Source organism: Nelumbo lutea, chromosome 3, assembly GCF_056320005.1.
Source record: "Nelumbo lutea isolate HS-2025 chromosome 3, American lotus-T2T, whole genome shotgun sequence".
Lineage (NCBI taxonomy): Eukaryota > Viridiplantae > Streptophyta > Magnoliopsida > Proteales > Nelumbonaceae > Nelumbo > Nelumbo lutea.
In genome coordinates this window covers 104,421,014-104,444,521 of record NC_142686.1, presented here as the reverse complement: position 1 = coordinate 104,444,521, position 23,508 = coordinate 104,421,014, and the positions used below count along the sequence as shown (strand labels likewise).

General features: G+C 36.0%; 2 protein-coding genes and 1 non-coding gene across 5 annotated transcripts in view; 1 reads left to right on the top strand and 2 right to left on the bottom strand.

Moving 5' to 3' along the window:
- LOC148867333 (bifunctional 3-dehydroquinate dehydratase/shikimate dehydrogenase, chloroplastic-like) overlaps positions 1-8,635 on the top strand; it is a 46,172-nt gene extending 37,537 nt beyond the window's left edge. The window contains exons 4-10 of the mRNA XM_088975107.1: positions 3,414-3,760; positions 4,072-4,135; positions 4,275-4,383; positions 4,469-4,612; positions 7,500-7,648; positions 8,022-8,184; positions 8,316-8,635. Of these exons, the coding sequence (XP_088831233.1) occupies positions 3,414-3,760; positions 4,072-4,135; positions 4,275-4,383; positions 4,469-4,612; positions 7,500-7,648; positions 8,022-8,184; positions 8,316-8,359 (1,020 nt within the window). The 3' untranslated portion in view covers positions 8,360-8,635. The remainder of the gene's footprint in view (positions 1-3,413; positions 3,761-4,071; positions 4,136-4,274; positions 4,384-4,468; positions 4,613-7,499; positions 7,649-8,021; positions 8,185-8,315) is intronic.
- Positions 8,636-9,073: 438 nt separating this feature from the next.
- Positions 9,074-10,863, bottom strand: LOC148867332 (NAD(P)-binding Rossmann-fold superfamily protein). Of its 3 annotated transcripts, none has more exons than XM_088975109.1 (3): positions 10,676-10,863; positions 10,316-10,384; positions 9,074-9,978 (listed from the first exon to the last, which is right to left on the bottom strand). In XM_088975109.1, the coding sequence occupies exons 1-3, from the start codon at positions 10,711-10,713 to the stop codon at positions 9,177-9,179; spliced, it is 909 nt and encodes a 302-aa protein (XP_088831235.1). In that variant the 5' UTR covers positions 10,714-10,863; the 3' UTR covers positions 9,074-9,176. The 3 variants fall into 3 exon arrangements, with proteins under 3 accessions (XP_088831235.1, XP_088831234.1, XP_088831236.1); XM_088975108.1 differs by having other exon boundaries at positions 10,316-10,423; positions 10,676-10,789; XM_088975110.1 differs by lacking the exon at positions 10,316-10,384 and having other exon boundaries at positions 10,676-10,792.
- A 12,570-nt stretch (positions 10,864-23,433) lies between these two features.
- Positions 23,434-23,505, bottom strand: TRNAP-AGG (transfer RNA proline (anticodon AGG)). Its single transcript has one exon. It is a non-coding gene; the product is annotated as a tRNA-Pro (tRNA).
- Between the last annotated feature and the right edge of the window lie 3 nt (positions 23,506-23,508).

Here is a 23,508-nt window from a genome sequence, read left to right as displayed (position 1 = left end):
AGGGTTCAAATCTTGGAAACAGCCCCTCTGTTTGTACAGGGGTAAGGCTGCGTACATCTGTCCCTCCCCAGACCCTGCATTGGTGGGAGCCTCATGCACTGGACTGCCCTTTAAACTAATAAGATAAAAAAAAAAAATCCTGAAGCACCATATTAGATCTAGACAAGAAAGCATTAACCATGCAAAAAAAAAAAACACAAACTCAAATTTTCTTAATTTTTAGGAAGGAATCTCTGGAACTCTTTTATAGGCATCAAAAATTGCTTGAAAATTCTCCAAAAATCCTGAAAAGCTAGGTGACTTAAGAATGCTATAGTCTAACATAAATTTGCCTATTTATAGAAAGCCACTGTCAAACAGTGGGAAAAAGAGTGGTAAACCAATGTTTTAAAACGCGGAGGCATGACACAAGGCATTCCAATACCTAGAGGTGTGAGGCATAGTTCAGAACGTAAGAGGTATAAGCCTCCTTAAGAGGAGGGGGATGAGGAGGAAGAAGAGGAAGGAGGAGGAGGAAGAAGGTGTGCCTCCAAGCGTATGCCTCCCACACCTTTTAAAACACTATAGTAAACCAAGAAGAAAATAGAAAGAAGAAAGAGAGAAAGCACAAAGTGACAAAGATTTAATGTAGTTAGGGGTGTTCACGGGTCGGGTTGGGTTGGTTTCATGGGATTTTCCCAACTGACCCGACTTAGTCGGGTTACCAAAGGTGGGAACCGAAACCGACCCACTGATAGGCCAAACTGACCTGGTCGGTTTGAGTCGGGTTGGGTCGGTTTCGGTTTTGCTCCTGTACAAAGCCGAAAAAATTCTGAATTAGTTGAGGACTTGAGTTGAGGGGGGCGGACCAACCAAGTTAAGTTAGAGAATAGAAGATTTTAAGAGAAGACAAAAGTGGAATTAGAAGACTAGTAGGAAACTAGGAATTCTAATTGTAATTGCCTAATGGGCCTTCTAGTTCTAGTAGGAATTCTAATTGTAATTGCCTAATCTAGGTAAAAAACTAAAAAAGGACACCTAATTAATTGAATTCTAATTGTAATTGCCTAATGGGCCTTCTATTTCTAGTAGAAGTCTAGAAGACTAGTAGGAATTAGGAAACTACTCAAATTAGGAAGTAGGAACTACGAAACTAGTAGAAGAAAGACTAGTTCGATTCGGGTCGGGTCGATTTCGGTTTTCTTATGTCAAAACCGAAACCGACCCGAGATATCGGTTTTTGTATGTGCCCAACCCGAAACCGACCAGTACGAATGAAAACCCAGCCGACTCGGGTTGGTCGGTTTGGTCGGGTTGGGCATTCTTATGAACAGCCCTAAATGTAGTTCAGCTCAGTAGCCTACATCCACAGGACGGGAGAGAGGGAAAACATCCACTATGAGAAGAAGAGATACAAAACTAACTGCACTACAGACTAACAACAAATGCCTTCATTCACTCAACCCTAATCCTGCACAACCAATGGCTTAAATAAGCAAGAGACCAAATTATATCAGAATTACATACAGGCTCTCTTCCTCCCATAAAGACATGCAAGTCCTCAAAATTTATTGACATTACAAATACACCCATGTAACCTCCAACACTTCCCTTGAAAGAAAACCCAAATACAATATATTTCTCAACACTATTTATGGTAAAACTAGATACAATAACAGGAATCACAAGAGGGTAAACTGAAATTAAGAATAGGGAGACCAAGAAGATTGATAAAATCTCAAAATGCCAAACAATTAACATGATCTGATTGAAAGATAACAAGAATAATGAATAATGAAGTGTAATAGAAGAAGGATTAGATTTTCAACATAAAAAGATTTTTTAACTAATAGATCTGTAGTTACTTGACATATTTGATCACTATAAACACAGATTATTAGATCAAGCAATATCACACGCCAGTGTGTCTCTCTAATGAGAAAGAACCTTTTTAATGTTTTAAAATTATCCAAAATTTCAAGAAACCCTCCCCCATATTACACTAAAGTACCTGAATATAATTTTCTCTAAAATAACTCCATTCCTCGTACATCTTAAGAATTGAGTACTCCAACAAGGAAGTAAAGAGTTGTTGTTGTTGTCCAAGTTGTGAAGAGAATATTAGATTGAATATTTTTTAGCATTAGTTTCAGTTCCCAGAAGAAGGTTATAGTATCCTATCTGGTTTTCTGATAGATAGAGGAATATTGTCATTTTCCTTCAGAGGGATTTTGCTAAATATGAGGATTCTGAAGAAATGGAGATGTTGGAGCATATCTGAATGCCTTCAACTTTGATGCCATATCCCTCACTTTTCAATCACTGATTGTTTGAACTGTGAAAGCCTAAAGAAACATGTGAAAATAATGAAATAGTTCTCTCCGTTGGACCAGGAAGATGAGATTTTGTTGGTTTTTCATATCTCCAATCAAATACTCGAATGGGTGCTCAGTTTCAGTTCAAAAACACTGCCCGAAATTACTACTTTTGTGTTCCAAGTCTCTCCATGTGTACTGGGACCACCATTAATATGTGAAATTAGGGTTATACAGTTAATTGTTTATGAACTCTGGCTGCCTTGATGGATAGAGTATATCTGTTTGTAATTATCCTCTTTTCAGTTTTTTTCCTGTGCTTTTCCTATTTCGATGAAAATTAGAATGGTTGATTTTATTTTCCAGCTCTTGTTAAATTGTATTCTTCTTGAGCTTTAATTACTCATGCATCTTTTATTAATGGATATAAAGTGAACAAATTATCTTGCATATAAAATGCCAGTATGGCCTATTGCAGAAATCTGCTCAAGACTTGGATTCAGTGTTGCATGGACTCCTAAATGGATGAAGTGCCCATGTTGGACATATGTACATTCTGACTGTAGATTGATTCTTAATGCACACAATGGATACTATTTTCCTATAAAACTTTATTAAATAGTAGTGATTTTTGACCTTTTTCTATGGGTATATAATGTTCTAATTGAAAAGAAGTAAGGACTGTTTTGATAGTTTATACTTTTCTATAGACATGCCTGTTGAGTCCTTGTTGACGTACCAAATCAAACTCCTGGACACATGTTGAATTCTGATCCCTTTGTACATTCCCATGCAACACTACTGAGATTGTTGTGTAAAATCTAGTTGCATTATTGTTGATTCGTTTTTGTCTATAACAGTGATTTGGTTTGCAACATTTATTTTTTAAACAAAAAAATATATATGTTCTACTGTAAGTCTTCACTACAACTTCTATGGAACCACAGAAATTACGATTTCTGTGTTTCTTTTGAAGAAAATTTATTAATGATAGAAGGTACAGATTTATATGATTTCTGTGTTTCTCTTGAAGATCCAATTAAAACTTCTTGGCATATTTATATGCCAATTTACATTATTAAAGTTCTTTTCCAGTATGACACAACATTGAAATTTCAGGTTCCAATAATAGGGCTGGTTATGGGCGAAAGAGGTTTGATGTCACGGATACTTTGCCCCAAGTTTGGTGGATATCTCACTTTTGGTACACTTGAGGCTGGAAAAATATCAGCTCCTGGGCAACCAACAATCAAAGATTTGTTGGATTTATACAACTTCAGACAGTTGGGACCTGATACAAAAATATATGGACTTCTTGGGAAGCCTGTGAGTCACAGCAAAGGGCCTTTTCTGTTCAATGCAGCATTTAAGGCGGACAGTTTTAACGGTGTTTATATGCCCTTATTGGTAGATGATGTTGCAAAATTTTTTGATGTCTACTCTTCCCCTGATTTTTTCGGATTCAGGTCCAACATCCTCACACCAAAGACCTTAATATGAATTATAGTTCACAGAGTCATAGTAATTTCTTCTTTACTTTTTTTTGGGGGGTGAATATTTTAGGAGTTAGGCTTCCTTTGGCACAATCCCGATCTTGGTGGATTGTGTTGGTTTTGACACTAGCTTTTCTGATGGGTTATTAATTCAAGTAACTGAGGTATTTGGCCTGGGTTCTGTTACTTCATTTTATATGTATTTTACATGATGCACATATTTCATTATCTATACTCACACGATGAACTTGCTTTTGAAGATAGTACTTTATTTTGAATTGCAGTTGTACAATTCCTCACAAAGAAGATGCACTTAAACGCTGTGATGAGGTTCATCCAGTTGCCAAGGTAATTGATCTTTTGAACTTATAGATTTTTTGGTAAACTATCTGTAGCTTGTTCAAATTGATTCAATCTTAATGGCAAATCTGTTTTGTCTTTCTAAAATCATGTCCAACTGGTTTATCTTCTTTATCAAACCTTGCAGTCCATAGGAGCTGTTAATACGATTATTAGGAGATCAAGTGATGGAAAATTATCTGGTTACAATACTGACTATGCTGGTGCTATTTCAGCTATTGAGGATGGACTAAGAGGTTTTTAACATGTGTACATTATCAAGGCTTTTTTTTAAATGTTTTGTTTGAAGATGTTTTGGAGCTCACTCTTTTCTTTTTGCAGGTTTACATGATATGCACAATACAATTGCTTCACCTTTAGCTAGAAAACTCTTCATAGTCATTGGAGCAGGCGGTGCTGGTAAGGCACTTGCCTATGGTGCAAAAGAAAAGGGAGCAAGAGTTGTAATTGCCAATCGCACTTACAGTAAGAGTTTGTGTGCCTTATTTTCTTTTAGCATTCTCTGAAATAATGACTTTGAAACTTTATTAGTTATGACAAAAGAATGATATGTGCAGTGTGCAAAGTGCTTGTTAGGCTAGCAATGTGTACCTAACTCCACATTATGGTACAAAGATTGATTACCCCCATTCTGTTTATTCTTAGTGTTCTCTGATATGACATTGTTATTTTGTTATATACAACTAAATTTTTTTGACTGTCAAGCTTGAGGAAGTTGCCTCCCTCTTTGACACTTGAAGAGATATACATTTATTTTCGTGCTGCCATCCTTCTTGCTGTTTCTCTACTTCTGAGTCACATCCTCATTGACCTTTCAAATGGTGTTGTTTCCAGTTAAGATACTCTGTTTCCTTCTCTTCATCCCAAAGTTACTTCTTTGTGTGGGAAGCTGCATGCATAAAAATCAACTCTTGTGACAATTTAAAGGGAAAAGAAAAGGGAACCTGTGGATTTATACATGAATATATATACATACATGGAAAGGAAATTTGTTAGTAGATTTTTTTCTTTTATGGCATGATAACAAGGAAGCTATGGCACTTTTTCTTGGGATTGTTGGGATTGGCACACAAAGCAACCCCCTTTGAAATTCCAATGGATTGGGTCTTCCCTTGCCAATTCATGGGCCCTAGCAACCAAGGAATTCAATGGTGTATCTATGAATGATTTTTGGAGATCCTAGATCCTCCCATCCTGATTTCTTAAGGAAGGTGAATTTGTAATTTGATTGAAGCTCTCATGTCAACTTTCTTTTCTTCTTTTATCAGTAATGAAAAGTGTAATAATAATAATAATAATAATAATAATAATAATAATAATAATAATAATAGAAAAGGATCATACATCTAGATACAGAATATAGGGCAAGTGCATATATACAAACAGCTCAATCTGGCAATTTAGACTTTAAGTATAAACATTTAAGTATGCTTTCACTGTCTTAGATATTTTTCACTTCATGGAAGATTATCATCTTATCTCAGTTATCTATGGTGTTTATGCCTCTAGCATGACCACTTGAGAAAATGTTAAGGGAAGGGGGGTAAATGGCCAATACTACTGAACAATGTTCTAAAAATCGTAATCATATCGTAAATCGTACAGAAAGTTGAATTGAATTGAATCATGAATCATATCGTAAATTTACAAATTTGTTAAAAAATTAAATATAAATATAATAAAAGACTACATATTTTTTGTAATGAATAAAAAAGAAAAATTATTAATAATAGAGAGAAGTACATCTGATAGTGATGAGATATCACTAGAAAAAAAGCTACAAGGAGAGTGAAACAAAACATAGAGGAGACGTTGAAAAGAAGAAAAGATAAATACATAAACCAAACAAAAGGGAAACTATTAAGCATTTAAGCCAACTCCAGAATGTTTCAAAAATCAGAACCAAGGTCTTCTTTTGTGACTCCTTCCAACTCTGGAAATGAGAACCTAGCTCATAATTCTTTTGTCACATGGTAATGTGATATGCTCCCTTGATCAAAGCCTTCTCTTCAAATATTCTTCTATTTCTTTCTTTCCAAACTTCCTAACAAACAGCAAAAGGAATGCAGCTACAGGCAATCTTTGCCTTGACATTTCCCCTTACCATTGGCCACTTGGAGAAAATCTCCTCCACAGAATTGGGAGGCCACCTATCAGACTTGAAGAGCCCAAAGAAAAGGCCCCAAATGAACTTGGAGAAGAGACAGTCAACAAGCAAATGATTGACATTCTCCTCAGCATTCTCACAGAGGTAGCATCTGCTAGCTAGGTGAAAACCTCTGTTTTGAAGATGGTTTAATGTCAAAATGCCATCTATTGCCACTACCCAAGCAAAAGCTTCCACCCTTGGGGGGATAGGGTTTCCTCAGATGCCTTAAAATTCTACATTTTCTCCAATTGACCTTCACAAAGCCTTGTAGAAATATTTGACTAAAAATAGTCCATTTCTAGCTTCAGCTGACTAGAGATTTTCCATATCTACCATATTTTCCATATGTATGTATGTAGGAAAATGATTTTACCCATTTTTAATCCATATCTTCCATATATGTACCTAAAGCAATAGAATTTACCATGTACAATAGAAGCCTAAGATGATATAACCAAGTTTGACTCCAAATTCAAATAATCTGCAAGCAATGGCTATTTAACTTACATACGATGAAAAATAAGCTCAATAGTCTTAAATGACATAAATAATCATTTTCTAGCAAGGGCTATAAAACAAGTCTCCTTGGATAAAAGTAAATACAAACCAAAGAATGACAAACTAGAGAACTAATTCTTAATTAAATTTATTTGAATCATAGTGGATCGTAGGAGTCCTATAAATTGTAAGATTTATGAATCAAATTGTAGGAATCAAACAAAAATCATAACATTTTTGGAGAAAAGAATTCATATATAAGATTCAAATCAAAACCCTTAAGATTCATGATTCAAATCGTGAGTCATGTCGTAAAGCGCAAGATTTTTTGACAACATTGCTACTGAAAGGATTTGTCTTTGGCAGATAACTCCAAGAATTCTTGGGAAACAATTCTCTGTGACTTTTTTCTTTCTCTCATTGTTTATTTGACATAAATGAACAAACTGCTAATGTACATATTGAACGTCATTTTTATTGCAAAATGTGGTTTTAGAATGTTCTTAATTTAGAAGCATTATGAAGCAATATTCTTCAAAAATAAATTTCTTTCTATGTGATATATAATACTTAAGTGCCAAGTATTAACTTTTTTCAAATGTTGCTAGATGTAACGTTCTAATGGGTCTCTAATTCTATGCTTCAAATTACATGGCATGATAGTTCTTGTCATGACTCATTATTCTGTATCCTTCTGATTGAAAGGTCGAGCCAAAGAACTTGCTGATATGGTTGGTGGAGATGCCTTATCTCTTGATGAACTAGGTGATTTCCATCCAGAGAATGGGATGATCCTTGCAAATACAACATCTATTGGAATGCAGCCAAAAGTTGACGAGACACCTATACCTAAGGTTGCCCCCACACCAAACATATCTTTTCCATGATACATCATGTTTCATCATTGATACTGATTTTAATTCAACTTATTTTCCTTTTTCCTGCATCTACTTGTAACTAAAACAGAAAGGGGAGTTTATTTGAAGGGATTGGTTTCCACCATCCATGATTATGATAAATTCTCATCCTTCCTACTTCTTCAAGGCCCAGAAAACATTGAAAAAACAGTTTTTACAAAAATAAAATCATTTTACCTTGTAGTGTATCTTTGGTTATAGAGGTTACCCTCTTATTGGAAAACATGTAATTTCTTTACACAAGGAAGGGATTTTATCCTCCAGTTTGTGATAAGGAAGTATATGACGTTCTGTTTGTTTTTTTTCGCAGAAAGCTCTGAGCTCCTACTCCCTAGTTTTTGATGCTGTTTACACACCAAAAATCACCAGGCTCCTACGGGAAGCAGAAGAATCTGGAGTAACTATTGTTACTGGGCTGGAGATGTTTATCAGGCAGGCATATGAACAATATGAAAAATTCACTGGGTTGCCTGGTAAGATGGATAAGAAAACCCTGCTATAAGCCTAAAATTTTCTTAGGAGCTTTCTTTATCTATCCTGCCTTACGTTTTCTTTCTTTTGGTACACACCCTTATTCTTGTATTTTCTCTCTGTCCAATTGCAGCACCGAAGCAACTATTTAGAGAAATCATGGCAACATATGCCTGAAGGAGTTCTGTTTGTTTAACCCATTACGAGCCTGCAGCACACCCCTATTCAAGTTGCAGTTGCCTAACTTGATTTCTGGTTGTACAAGAACTGTTTATTTTGTTGTACCATCCAATTTATCATTTTAGTTATTATTTGGGGAATGACCATTTTTCATATCATCTTATGAAATAATGTTTGGGAAATGAGCCCGTTTCGTTGTTGTTACCGAAAGGAGAACCGATTAGATCTGTAACCACTTCATTCTATGAAACTATGGTGACCGTCTCGTTGTCATGTGATCCACATCTACTAATATGAATTACAGATGCTGAAGTTCAGCTGTTTGGGCGTCCCTAAAGCAATATTGATATAGTGCCCGTTTGGGAGGGCTTTCAAGATGCGGCTTCTGGCATACCGAGCTGGGCCCTTTGTAGGAATGCCAGAAACTGTGTTTTCTGAACGCCCAAACCACCACTGCTCAAATATGAAGCTACTCGGAGAAGTTTCTCCACTGTAGCTCAATTAACACAATGTTAAAGTGCAGAAGCTGTGCTTGTTGAAAATACGAAAAGCCCAAATCAGTGTTCTGAACGCCACTTGAGTGAGTAATATACATGAACCCACTGCGAGTAGCTTATCTGAAATGCAGATGCTCAACGTGAACTTCTTTGTAACAGCCCAATCCAAACCAAGAAGCTCTCCTGAACGGGTTGTAGCATCTAGCAAGTAATATTGCTGGCTGACAGTTGAAATGTTTTATTCATTCATTTGAATCTACCCAAACAGCTACAGCTACACAGTCGGTCACACAACCTGTCAATTAAACGACATGATTTCACTTCACTTGATCCGGTTCCGGGAACCCAAGTCTCTTGATGGAGGTGAAGCCTCCATCCACCACCAGATTATGGCCGCTCACGTATTTGGCATCATCAGAGGCAAGGTACAGTGCGGCATTTGCAATGTCTTCAGCTTCACAGTTGGCCCCGGCCAACTCTCCGGGACCCTGAACCATCTCCACAAGGCGCTGTTCATCAACGCCGGGAAACATCTTGGCCATTTCTTCCATCGCAAACGGGGTCGGAATGGCGAACGGCGAGATGCAATTAACCCGAATGCCATACTTGCACATCTCGGACGCAAGTGATTTGACGATCCCAACGACGGCGCCCTTAGAAATGGAGTATGAGGGTGGCGACAACCCACCCATCAACGCCGTGACGCTCCCGGTGCAAAGGATGCAGCCAGAACGGCGAGGTATCATGACTCGAGCTGCGTGCTTTATCCCGGCGACAACGCCCCGTACATTGATGCTCATGATCCGGTCAAATTCCGTCATGTCGAGGTCTACGATGCTGGGAGAAATGTTCCCGGCGATCCCGGCATTGTTGTACATGATGTCAAGACAACCGTGTTTTGAGATGATAAAATCCACGGCATCGGAGATATCCGATTCTCGGGTAACATCGCAAGAGACGAAGGTCGCATTGGGTCCAAGCTCCACTGTTACATCTTGGCCAAGTTGGCGTCGGATGTCCGCGATCACTACTTTGGCCCCATTTTTTATGAATTCCATCGCCGTTGCCTTTCCGATGCCTCTCGCTGCTCCGGTGATCAATGCAACCTTGCCTTCCAACCTGCCATGACACTGAACGCGTCAGATCAACGGCACGAAGAGGTGAATGGACTGACTACCCACCATCACAATCAGCTTAGAAATTCCGGTCTTCCCCACCCATTTCAGGTGGAATCTGCATGGCGGGGTCCGCCCTGCACGGTTCCACCTGGGCGCACCCGCCGGCTACACTACACAGACTGCGATCGATAGATACGATTGAAAGGTCCCAATCCAACGGTTGTAGACTATAGGGAGGTGGGGGCGTCGGTGGGTGCCATTCCAGCCTGGGCAGGTGTTCGGAGACAAGAGAAAATAAATTTTAAAAACGGAGTGGTTGGAGTATCCGATGAACAAACCTTCCTGACTGCGTCGAGAAACCTCTTTTGATGCTCTCAGCAGCCAGATCTCTTAGGTTGAAGAAATTTCTATTCTTCCACGTTCCAACAACGTAAGACAGATACAAGCTTCAAGTAAGTAAACAGTTCGAGCAGAAGGAAAGAGGAAGAAGATCAATTCCCTCTTGTACATTATTAATACATGTATGAGTGAGCTTTCATGGAAGCTGGAGAACTAAAAACGTCTGCTCATGCCTCACTAAATCAAAGTAGTTTCCTTTTATTTATCCAGATATCAAAGAAAATATTCAACATAAATACCAAAAGTAACCAAGAACAAGAACCAGTAGAAGGAAAAGTATAGCAGAATCCTAAACCCACCTGGACCGGAGCTTCAACATATTCTCTTCGGAGATCATTCCAGTCTGAGAGCCAGAGATTTTTCCTTGAATCCAAGCTCACTGATGAAAGAAATATTTATGTTATTTTATATATAAAATACCACCTTATTCTTTACGTGGGCCAACATTTTTATGGTTAAAACTGGCTTTTCTTTATCTGGTTGCGACGTTTTTTTGTCTTCCTTTGCCTCTTTTTCATTATCTTTCCTAATTGTGGGAGAGTTGGATGTCATCATGCCAATAAACATGTTCCAATCCCCTATCAATTTTCTCTAACACCCATGTCTAGACTGGGACCCATCATATTTTGTTGGCAGTGATCCAGACTCAGGGATGTCTCGATCTTCTACCAATAAAATGCATCCCAATACCCTAGCAATATAATCCAACATTATTCCAACCAACCGTTGCAGTCGGGAACATCTCTCCATGACGATAAGGGAGATGTTCCTAACGTGTGGCTACAGTGGGCCAACTTTATTGTGATTAAAATGACATTTCTTGTATTTGTGGGATGTTTCTTATCTTCCTTTTACCTCTCTCTTATTGTCTTTTCTGATTTTTGGGATATATTACCCCAGTTTTTGTAGAATCCTCTGTTCAGAGTTCGGATCAGTTACCATTACACAGTCCCAATCAAGGTTCTAAATATCAATACGCCTAATACACCAGTAGGGATGTATCGGGCAGTATTGGTACTTTTTTTTTAATTTTTTTTCAAATTTGGTTCAGGGGGCCGGTTGAAGGTTCCTCCACCCCCTGAATCGGTCAAAACCTCGATACACCCTCTATAGGGGTATATCAGGGTGTTCCCGATACGATATGTATCAACTGATATGGGCAGGTTCATGCCAATTTTTTGAACCTTGGCCCCAACCAATCATTCATACATGAAGAATATCTCTTCATGAATGACAAGAGAGATTCTCAATGTATAGCTGTAATGGCATGTTGGGACAGTGTTGGGAGTGCTTTTTGGTAGTAGATCATTACCCCTCCATTCTATGAAAAACACAAGTTCAAATCAACTTCTCACAAAGAGTCCCTGATCTCCTGCCCACCTCTACCCACATAATATGGCAGCCACGAATGGGGAACATCTCATCCACCTACATAGTATTATGCATAAGGAAATGGTATTCTTGTAGGCAAGAGATCTGGAGTTGTGCTCCTCACAGCATGTCCCAGCCTTACATCAGGAACATCTTCCAATAACTGCAGTTATTATTGATAGTATATCACAGCATTGTTCCCTGTGGCTGTGAGGTAGGTATGAGTAGCAAATCTCAATTAAAAAACACATACACTTTATGGTAAGGAGTCCGATCATTTGTATTCGGAGGAGAAGCCCAAGAACCTAAAAGACCCGACAAACCTTTTGATGTAAGAGTTAACAACCTGCAAGTTAAACTTAATTACCACTACTTAGATTAAAGATAGAGAAAATTCCATATTAGTACCCTGTACTTTGGGTCTAGTGCCACTTTGGACCCCGAACTTTAAAACGTAACAATTTAACATCCAAACTTTCAAAATGTGTCAATCTAGTACTTGCCATTAACCAGCCGTTATGTTCCATTTGAAAAGACACAAATACCCTTCAAGTGCCATCTAATTCTCTTTATCAACCATCCAAACTTTGACAACAAATGAACAGTCACAAATCCTTGCCTCTTCTATTCAAGAAAATTGGAGTCACCAAAATGCCCACTGAGACATAACTCCAACATTTTTTAATAGAAGAGGCAAGGATTTGAGACTATTCATTTGTTATCAACATATGGATGGTTGATAAAGAAAACTAGATGACACTCAAAGGGCATTTGTATCTTTTCAAATGTCACTTAATGGTTGGTTAACAGATTGGTTAATGATAAGTACTGGATTGACACATTTTAAAAATTCAGGTAGTGAATTGTTGTGTTTTAAAGTTCGGGAACCAAAGTGGCACTAGGCCTAAAGTACATCAGGAATTTTCCCTTAAAGATATCCCGTAACAAATGCCAAACATCAACAAAGCAATCAAATGATTTACTGTGAATTGGCATATATTCACTATAGACTTTGAATCACTTTCAATAGTCAAATAGAAGCCCAAGTTCGACAGCCAAAACATAGCACTCACGAATTGCATATGGTTTAGAATATTCAGCATATTCAGGGGATTTTTACACTAATTAATATTATATAAAACCAAGACTTGCCTTGGTTTTGGTGCAAATCCATAAAAAGTTAAATTTGATGTTTTAAACAAAAAAAAAAAGATGTATTACTAAATAAACAACAGAACAATGATTACATGATAAAAAAAAAGGTTTATAATCCTGTACTATTCAATCAAAGTTAAATTTGATTATATAATGTTAATTCATATCTTTACCCTGCATTCATAAACATGCATATTACATGAATTTACACTATGCATAATGAAAAGAAATTCTAACAAAGGCTACTTAAAGTGTGTTAGGGAGGAAGATGTGTTAATGTGGAAGCTTAACCCAAAGGGGAATTGAATATTAAATCAGCATATAATTTTTTAAGAGAAAACACCATTATGAACCCAAACACCCTTCGAATACTAAGATTTACAATTTATTATTATTATTATTATTATTATTATTATTATTATTATTATTATTATTATTATTATTATTATTATTATTATTATATATTTTTTATTATATATTTTTTATATAAAAAATATATAACAATTTTTATTATATATTTTTTATATATGTATAATAATTTTATATTTATTTTGTATGTATGTAAAAGCTCAATTAGGCTCACGAGCCTCATGAGCCAAGTTTTATTAGGCTCGAGCTCGGCTCAATTAGAAAACAAGTCAAATGTTTTATAAAAATAAAAAATTATTTTTCATTTGATATTTAAAAACTAAGAATTACAATATTTAGTTATTATATATATATATATATGTATAAATATTATATATAACATTTTTATTATATCTATATTAATTTTTATATGTATAATATTTTTATTTATTATATATGTGTGTATACATATATGTGAAAGCTCAAGTTTTATTAAGCTTGAGATTGGCCTGATTAGCAAACGAGCCTATAAATTGGACTCGAGCTCGACTTAAAACTCAGTTTAAATTGAGTTAAGCTCAAATAACTCGTGAAAATCTTGACTCGCAGCCACCCCTACCTTCAGATTATCTCCCAATGTAGTTGTTCGTCGATCATGATTGAAGGTAAAGCTAAGGTTCCATGCTCCAAGGCAAAGTTGAGGATCCATGGGCATGTAGATCTCTTGTCGAAGAGTGCAATTGGATAACCAATATCTGCCATGTAAGAGTTTTATATAGGCACATGCACATGGAGGGAAACAATGTTGTTGATTGGCTCGCAAACAAAAGGTTGATTAAAGAGCAAGAGTCCGTGGATTAAAACCCTTGGGACCTTAGGCTGAGTTTGGAAGGAGTACAAATGCAAATATGTAGAGTGCGAAACCTTATATTTTGTATTATTTTGTATGTATTTACGCTGTACACATTTGCATTTGTACTGCTTCCAAACTAAGCCTTAGAATTTTTTATTTTTTATTTTTTAATGCTACCAGTACGTTACTCCTGATTATGATTCTCTCATTGTATACAAAAATAGGAAGTAGTGAAAAAAAGGAAACCAAATGGGAGGTTTAAAGCATCTAGCCCTTAAAACATACATTTCAATGAATTGTGATGTCCTCCAAAAATATCTATCCCAATATGGCTACAACATGATCTATGCCTACAGAACTCACCACATTCTGCCGAGACAAGATGAGCTCCCCATAGCCCATCTCCCGTGCATTTGGAACATCTCCCCATCTAATCTCCATTCCACCATAAGATTAGGGCCCACCATGCATGAGATGTGCTTACACAAAACCGTGTTGGAATAACGGTTCTTTTGTTGGGAGGAGATTTAGATTCACTTTTTAGCTTTTTTTTCATGGTATAAAAAAACAGACCTTTCAGCTTACTATAATTGCAATTGCATTGAGTTGAAAATCTCAACTCCAATCTCCAAAAGGCAAAAAAAGATTTGAACATAGTTCTAGATTATAAATAGTAAGAACTTGTTTTTTTTTTTTATAAATTTACCCTTTTGCATGCATCCGTTGGACAAATTACATCTAAAATGTTCTGCCTACTTGTATGCAATAAATACTATTTATGATTTTTTAGAGCTATGGTCAATAGAAAATCCATAAATAAGCATTATCATCTTAAAAATATTAATAATTTATAATTTTTTTTATCCAATGATCAAAGTATCAAATATCAAGTATCATATTAGACAACTAGGATACATATGTGCTTTGGAAAGGCATGGATACGAACAAGATAAAAAATATAAAAACTCTTGAATATGCTAGAGAAATGCATATAAATTTCATAAATACATTAATAACATTATAAACTCTTATATATACTGGGGAACTACTTACAAATTTCATAAAAAATATATTATAATTAATATAGCGGGATGCATAGATATCAAATAATTTTATTGATAATGCATCAATCAAGAGTCCAAGACACAAAGCATATGAATCTACCATATTTTAATTATTATATCAATTATTTTTTATTTTACTATTTCAACTCAATACCAACAAAAAATTCAACTAAATATTAAATTCTCAAATGTAAATTAAAATATCAATTAATATTTTATAAAAATATATAATCTTAACTTAAAATATATCAAATTTGTTAAAATTTTATAAGATATATAGCATATGAAAATTCATAATTTTTAATTACTAAAACAATTATTCCATTATTAATATTTTTATTTCCATAAAGTTTTTGAAATAAGTGTAGACTAGTGTGTTTGATAAATTCAATTTAATGTTATATTGTTGAATATTTTATAAACAATATTTTATTTTTTGTAAGTAATAAATATATTGATATTAATGTAAATTAAAATATTAATTAATGATTTAAAAAATAGAAAAAATGAAGGTACATATCATGTGAAAACTTATAAATTTTAAGTACTAAAATAATTATTCTATTGTTAATGTTTCATGTGTATAGACTTTTTGAGATTAAATATCATCTTTTGATATAAATGTGGATTTGATAGATTATTTTTAGTTAGAGTTGTTAAACACAAATATATATGTGTTATTTACTTGAATTACATGTGGACGCTAAAGTTAATAAAGGATTTTATTTCATTTATTATCGTAGGATATAGTGTGGCTTAGTGGTTTAAAAATGCATTTAAAATTTGGGTGCTAGGTGCTAGGTGATCTGAGTTCAACCTTGTTTCTATCTAGAATCATAGAAAACTATAAAGGATCATCATTACTATAAAGTATTTTTTTATCTAAAGTAAATGGTAACGAGACGGTTGAGTTTAATTAAAAAACCATGCCTCTTTTTTTTGGTTTGATGTGTGGTCTAATTCTCATAAACATTGCTTTAAATATAAATTTAAAAATATGACTTATTAGGCCTAGAAACATTTATATACCCACCTCTCTCTCTCTCTCTCTCTCTCTCATATTTTGAGATGTTTTGAGAGAGACAATAATAAGTTGAAGGTTGATGATGATAGAACTCCGGGAACTTTTGCCAAGCTTGAACATGGGGCTCAAACTTCTTCAACAGCCCTAAGTGTGAATCTTATTTTCACCCAACTTTTAATCTTATAGATATGTAGATGAGGAGAATAACTAGCTAAGAGATTTTCCCAAGAGGCTTATCTTCATTACATGGTTCTTGTATGTCACTTTTGAAGCTCTATTTATAGATATTCCATTTGAAAGTTGTATGGTATATTGGGTTCTCCAAAAAAATAAGGAGCAACCCTATTCCTCCTCTTAGAACATTGGGAACTTCCTCTTTATCTTGGATGAGGCACGTATTATTGTAGTTGAGACTTTTTCTCAACCAACAATTACTCTTAATGGACAAGTTCAAAAGAGATAAAGCAAAGCAATTATTTTAAAAAAATTATGTATTGATAGTGTGTTCATTCTAGTCTATATAGAGCAAATACTCCATTGGTCATATGGTTATTCCTATTTACCTATGAATAGTCCTTATACGTTGAGGATGGTATCAATGGCTATAATCCATTCAGTCCAACATAAGTTAATAACCATCTTTTTAGGAGTCCAAAAAAATTCTCATAAGATCAAATCATCATCATTATTCACTATTGTCATCATCATCATCTAAGCCTTCTTCCAACTACATGAGATTGGCTACATGAATTTTGTTTTGTTATCCCAATTTGTTTAGTATTATATTCATCGTTAAAATAAGTAGGAAAAGACCATCAAATGCATCCAACTCCATTTGAGGCTTCTTGTCAACAAGAATATAGAGAGGTAAAGGTTAAATTCCCCTCTCATAGCTTTGCTCTCATCTATTTCCTCAGTATCTCTAACAAGCTAAAGAAAGAAAAAGTGATGAGGAGCTTTCAAGTGAGTTAGAGCCTCTGCTTTTTTATTGTTTAGAGCTGTCGTTATCTTGGGTTTTATTTTCAAGTATTTTTTTATTATTTGTGTATTCTTACATGAAAAAAAATATATTTTTAATTGTTTTTGCTGACATGGCAATTTTTTTTTTCTGTTTCAAAAACAAACCAACAATGTTGTGAAACACCTCCTTTAACCAATACATACTCAAAAAATAAATATTAAAATTGATGATATGTATATAATATGAAGAGGAATGCTAATAGTATGGGAAGTGTAAGGCAAAAATCATTTACACAACATAGGTTTGGGGATTTATATTGTCAAAACACAAGTTTCTTTACTATGGTAATGCTGAAAATTTGCTAAGGATGTTCTTATTAGGAGCTACAACTGGCCTAGTCACTGTCTAAAGAAACTCATTCCCAGCTATTTATACACATCTAAATCTACTAGACTAGAAGCCACACTACAAGGAAAATGGTAGAGGACCACCGGCTTTTGCCTAAAGACCGCCGATGTAAGGTGGCGGTCATGTGTCTGCCCCCTAAACCTCTACCAGCCTAGGTCAAGACCGTTGGCTTAGACAAAAATGACCGCCACCTTTGGGGACCAGTCCGATGCAGTTCAATCATTCCTAAACCGACGGTATGTCAGAACCGCCGACTCAGATTTAATAAAGGCTAGACCGTCGTCTTAGGTCCGTCGAAACATTGTGCCCGCTTTTAAGTGGCCGTCTAGACCACCGGCTTAGATATCTTCGAACCGCCACATTAGGTCCGCCGAAACTAGACCTATTCATGGGCCGGTTGGCCCGACGAGCCGGCCCAGCCCCCGGACGGGCTTGAACACGCAAATGGGCCCATTGGCTTAACCTCGGGCCATAAAGCCCAACCCGCAAAAAATTCGAGCCGGGCTTGGGATTTGCCAAAATAGCCTGGCCCAAGCCCAACCCAGCCCAACCTATAATTAAAGCTAAAAACCATAGTCGAATACCCCTCTTTCTTTCACCTCTTTTTCCAACCGAACCTTTCTTCTCCACATCCTCCACAGTTCTCAGTCCTCACTCTCAGGCAGCCACACAACTAGCGAAGCGGCGAACACAATCACCGGCGGTGAGTCCTCGGGCTTCGGGCTCGGGCTCAGGCTCAAGCCTAATAAATTTCCATTAATAAAAAGTAAAAGCCCAGCCCGAGCCCGACCCGGCCCATGAACAAGTCTAATCGAAACATTGTGTCCACTTTTAGGTGGCAGTCTACCGTCGGCTTAGATATCTTTGGACCGCCACCTTAGGTCCGTCGAAACATTGTGTCCGCTTTTAGGTGGTAGTCTAGACTGCCGGCTTAGATCGCTTTTATGTCTAAGGCGGCGATTGCATGACCACCGGCTTTTTTTTTATTTTATATTTTTATATCAATTTGATTTCAACATTTTGTTTGTACATGTTTAATACAAATCTCATGGCAGATATTAATGCATAAAAATCAATTTAAATAAAAAAATACAAATTGAAAATAAATAAATAAATAAAATCATTAATTATTATAATATCCAAAACAAATTGCTTAAATACAATATCCAATTAACATAAAAAAGTACAAGGCATTAAAAAAAAACTTCTTAAATAATGTAACGCATCTTCCAATGCAAATCCTCTCCATGACCCCGATTCTGTTTTCAGTACAAGGCATTTGCAGGAAAAAACTTTTGTCTTCAGTGTTCTTGGACAATCTAAATTCTTGGCACTGAGTCCTATGTCACTTTATACTTAATGTTCATCTCCTTGTCGATTTGAACACCTTCCAACTCCAACTGAACCTGAGAAAAGAGAAACTAGATATCACTTATAAATAAGTCATTGAAGCTTATTTTAAGCTTACAAAATGCTGAAAGTTACTAATAATCTGACCATCAAATGCATTATTTGAGAGAGAGAGAGAGTCCATATTTGAGGGAATTGATGAGAGGGGAGATGGAGATAATAATTAAGAAGAGTGAAGAATGAATTGTAATTGTTCAGATAAAGGAGTGAAAAAAAAATAAAAGAAAATTGGAGTTCTCAATTTTTTGTTGCCTAGTAGCAGTGGTTGGTTGGTTGGGGTTGTGGACCATGTGGTATTCAATCTTTGCAGTTAAAGTATTGGGATTGTGGTAGGAGAGATGGAAAAGACCATGTTGAGAGGGTCTAAGGTTTTGCAATGGAGGGAAGAATAAAAGTGAATGTTGACAGCTGCTGCCTTGTTAACCCAGGCCCCTCTCAAGTAGGTGGTGGTATTTTTAGAGACTACTGGAAATACATTGCAAAGCAACCTGGGTATACCAGGTGAAGATACATAGGGCTGAGTTTATTACTCAGTTCAAAGGCCTAAAACTAGCCTATTCTCTGGAAAAGAATAGATTGGTGGAGGAATGCAATTGTCAATTGGTGATAGGCTGGCCCACAGAACTGAACTGCGAGTACCAGGCCCAGGAATTAATGTGTAAATTTATGGTGATCTTGTTTTGTATGTCAGTCATTAGCTGTTTGTATTGTTCCCCTTCATTCAGAAGTGTGGAACATTGGGGGTTTCTCCTTTGTGTAAAATACATAGAAATCTCTTGATTCCTGCTGCTGATACAAAAGAAAATTGATTGGGTGTTACCTTTTGGTAAACAATAAAAGCCATTTGTAATCATTCAATACAGCCAGTGGTGACAGGTAACCTTCATTTGATCAGCATAGAAAGAGTTATAGGCTCTAGCATCAAATCCACAATTTACTTTTCAGCCATGCTGAGAACTCATCAGATTACGAAGACACTTGGAATTCTGGAAATTGCATCCATTTGACCATTTTAGAAGAACAAAAAGTAACATTTCTAGCACCATAGCTGACGATTCCTCAATCCCTTCTATTTGTTGCTGTGTTATTGTTTTGTTTCTTATTTTTAGGGTAAATTACAAATTCACTACCTGGGGTTTCCAATAATAACAATACCGACCCCTGGTTTCTAAAATTGTTCTGCAATTAACTCAAGCTATTTGATAATTGCAGATACCCTCACTTTGTCCAGGAAAACAAAAATTACCAACAAAAAAGGAAGTCCATGTAATTACCCTTCCCAAGATCATCAGGATCAACATGTACTACGACAGCCCTTCCAATAATTGAATTGGGTCCAGTAAGAGGAATCTGCAACATAAATCAACATTTGACAAAATGGACATTAATAAGTGTAATGGGCATTTACAAATGAAAGTTGAGGGAAAAATAGAAGATAAGGCAAATTAATTTTTGGCTACATGTTAATGATGGAAAAGAGAAAATGCAAATTAATGGCTACATATATAAGGATGAATGGATGAGTTTTCTAAAAACATAAACATAATAACTTAATGAATTTGAAACCTCTTCTCTTAAATCTGACAGGAATGTAGCAATTATTGAGACAGCATCCATCTAAACTGGTTGGCCTTCCAAACTAAACAAAGCTGGATGAATATGAAATGTACATCAGCTAAATTCTCAGTCAAGTTGCAGTAAAAATGTCATTTCAAGCAGACTAGCACAGTTCAGGATATCCTGCATCATTTAGCAGTGTTAAAACATTCGATAAAATAAACTGACAACAACAAGAACAATACGAACTACACATAAGGGCTTTGAAATTGGTATAATTATAGATGAAAATACTTCATTGCTTCAAAAATGACTGTGGAGATTCCTAGTTTAACGCCATTCCCTTTGGCACTCGTTGATCAATAGTATGGCATGCATCTAAATGAGTGGACCAATAATTAAGGAGAATTTTATCACTGCTGTGGGACCAATAATAACACTCCACATTAAGCCCATAATCATTCAATCTCTTAGTGTGGGTCACGGCTGTGGAGGCCCATCATTGGTTCCACAGCCTGCCTCACAGATAAAGTGTTCGGCTAATATGAATTCCCTTTAACACTACTAACAATTATCATGCCAATCTAAGGCCCTACAGCATAAAACACCCTCCGCAAACGCATATAGAAATATACAAATAATCTTTACATGCTGATGTAAATGTGGGAAAAGGAAAAGAGACCATGGAAGAAGAAGTCAAGTTAACTGATGTAGGATATATAAGGGGGTCTTACAAATTTCTGGTCTGTTGACAGGCCTTGAAGGGTGAAGGAAGATAATTTGAGGGATTAATGATGAAGAATGGATACAGAGGAATAAGTGGAAAGCTTGCTATCCACCAAAGAATGAATAGCAGATTAAGAAGAAAGAGATGAACTCTTGTTTCTGCTGCTGCTGCTTTTAGAGTAGACAAGAAGAGATAGTTCAATCATAAAAAGAAATAAGATTGCATAGGAAATTTTAAAGCTTACTGCTTTTCAATATATATATATATATACACACACGCACACACACACAAAAATACACTAAGCTTATATTTTCTGAGTTTCATAAAATATTGAAGATCAAGTCTTTCATTTTCATACCAAAAAGCAATATCTTGAAGAGTAATTGTGATGCTCAATGAGAATGGAGTGATACCATGCTTATGCAAGATGTGATTTCTTCATATTTGATTAGTAACCCACTTTTTTTATTGGCAAGTAGTATCCATTTTGCTAGTTATGAAAAAGAATGACTGAATGAGATATGTATATCAGGTTGCAAGAAATTCCTTTTTTGTTGGCAGATCTTAAAATGATTGGCAAGCAGTCTTTAAGCCATGTTTGGTGAATAATGGAGAGTCCAAATTGACTGCCAATCAGTCATTTTTTGGGTTGTTCACTTCAACTTGTTTAGATAGCTTGTCCTAAATCAATTGAGTGGTGGCTCGGTTGGCATGTTAGTTAGGTAGGCTCAACAGAGATGTGGATTTGAATCGTGCAATTACCACCTACGTTGATAAATTAGTGGGTATCGTGTTAAGTACCCAAAAAATTAAAAGATAGCGTGTCCTATTTAAATAAGCTAAAGTGGGTAGCCCTTAAAATGATTGATGATCAACCTTTAAGCCATGTCTGGTAGACCTAGCAAAAAGTTGGCCCAACCCGTGAATCCAACCCGAAAAATTCAAGATCAGGGTCTCATATTTCAGCTGCCCAAACTTGAGAATGATCCGACCCAATCCAACCTGAAAAAAAGAGAAAACTGGGTTGGGTTGGGTCATGGGTCAATTCGTTAACCCAATTGCCATGTCTAATTGGGACTATTTATGCATTATTAGAAGTTTCCACTCTTTAATCTTTACTATTTAGTCTTTATTCTTTATTGTTTACTCTTTGATTTGTTAAATGTTCAAATATTTTTATTTTATTTTTGGAATTTTAAGGTTAATTCCTTTAATTTTGACATTTTCATGTATTTTTCTTTATGTTTTAAAAATTCAGTTATTTTTTGAGATGACAAAAATTGACCCATGGGTCAATCCTAAACCAAACGTTTAACGTTAGGGCCTAGCACTTGACAACCCAACCTGAACCGAATCAGCCCAAAGTGTCCCGACCCACCCAACCCAATTGCCAGTTCTAAATTGCCTAGTGAAAATTTGGCGAACCCAAATTGGCTATCTATTCAGTCTATTTTTAGGCTGTTCACTTCAACTTTTTTATATAAATTTATCCAGAGTGCCTCAAAACAGCTAAACCAACTTAACTGAATATTTAGCTCATCAGAAGGGATAGACAGGTGGCGATAGAAAAGGGTGCAGCTAGGTTTCCTGTGACTAGAGCCTATATTTACATGAGTTTGATCCTGCACTTCCATATACTCACAAGAGAGATGCCAAGCGACCATCTCAACCAGTTGGTAAACGGTCGGGCTAAACCATCTCTTGAGGTTGGATTCACTGATTTGTGAACTCCATATTCAATTATACCATGGGTTGGTATAATGTAAAAATACCAGGAAAAAAAGGGCAAAAGGTCAGGTTCAAAACCGAGACAGTTTGGGACAAATGAAAATTAACAACAAATAAATAGATTTTAATTCCCCTTTCAAATACTGGTCTAGTGGTATGATTCTTGCTTTGGGTGCGAGAGGTCCCGAGTTCGGTTCTCGGAATTCCCCAAAAGCCTAATAACATTTTATTACTTTTCAGTACCATATCAACGGGAGTCGGAATCTGCCCCTCATAAAGTGCATCTCACATGAACCTCACAACCCCATTCCCCACGGACTCAATCAACGGTATGATAAAAGTGAAGATGTGCGGTGTCGACGTTGGAAGGGTGTTACCGTGTTAAAACGTATATTGTTGATAGATTTAAAAAATCGCAACATAAATAAAAACTAAAAGGTTAACATTTTTGGGGGCATTCCGAGAATTGAACTCGGGACCTCTCGCACCCTAAGCGAGAATCATACCACTAGACCAAATGCCCTCT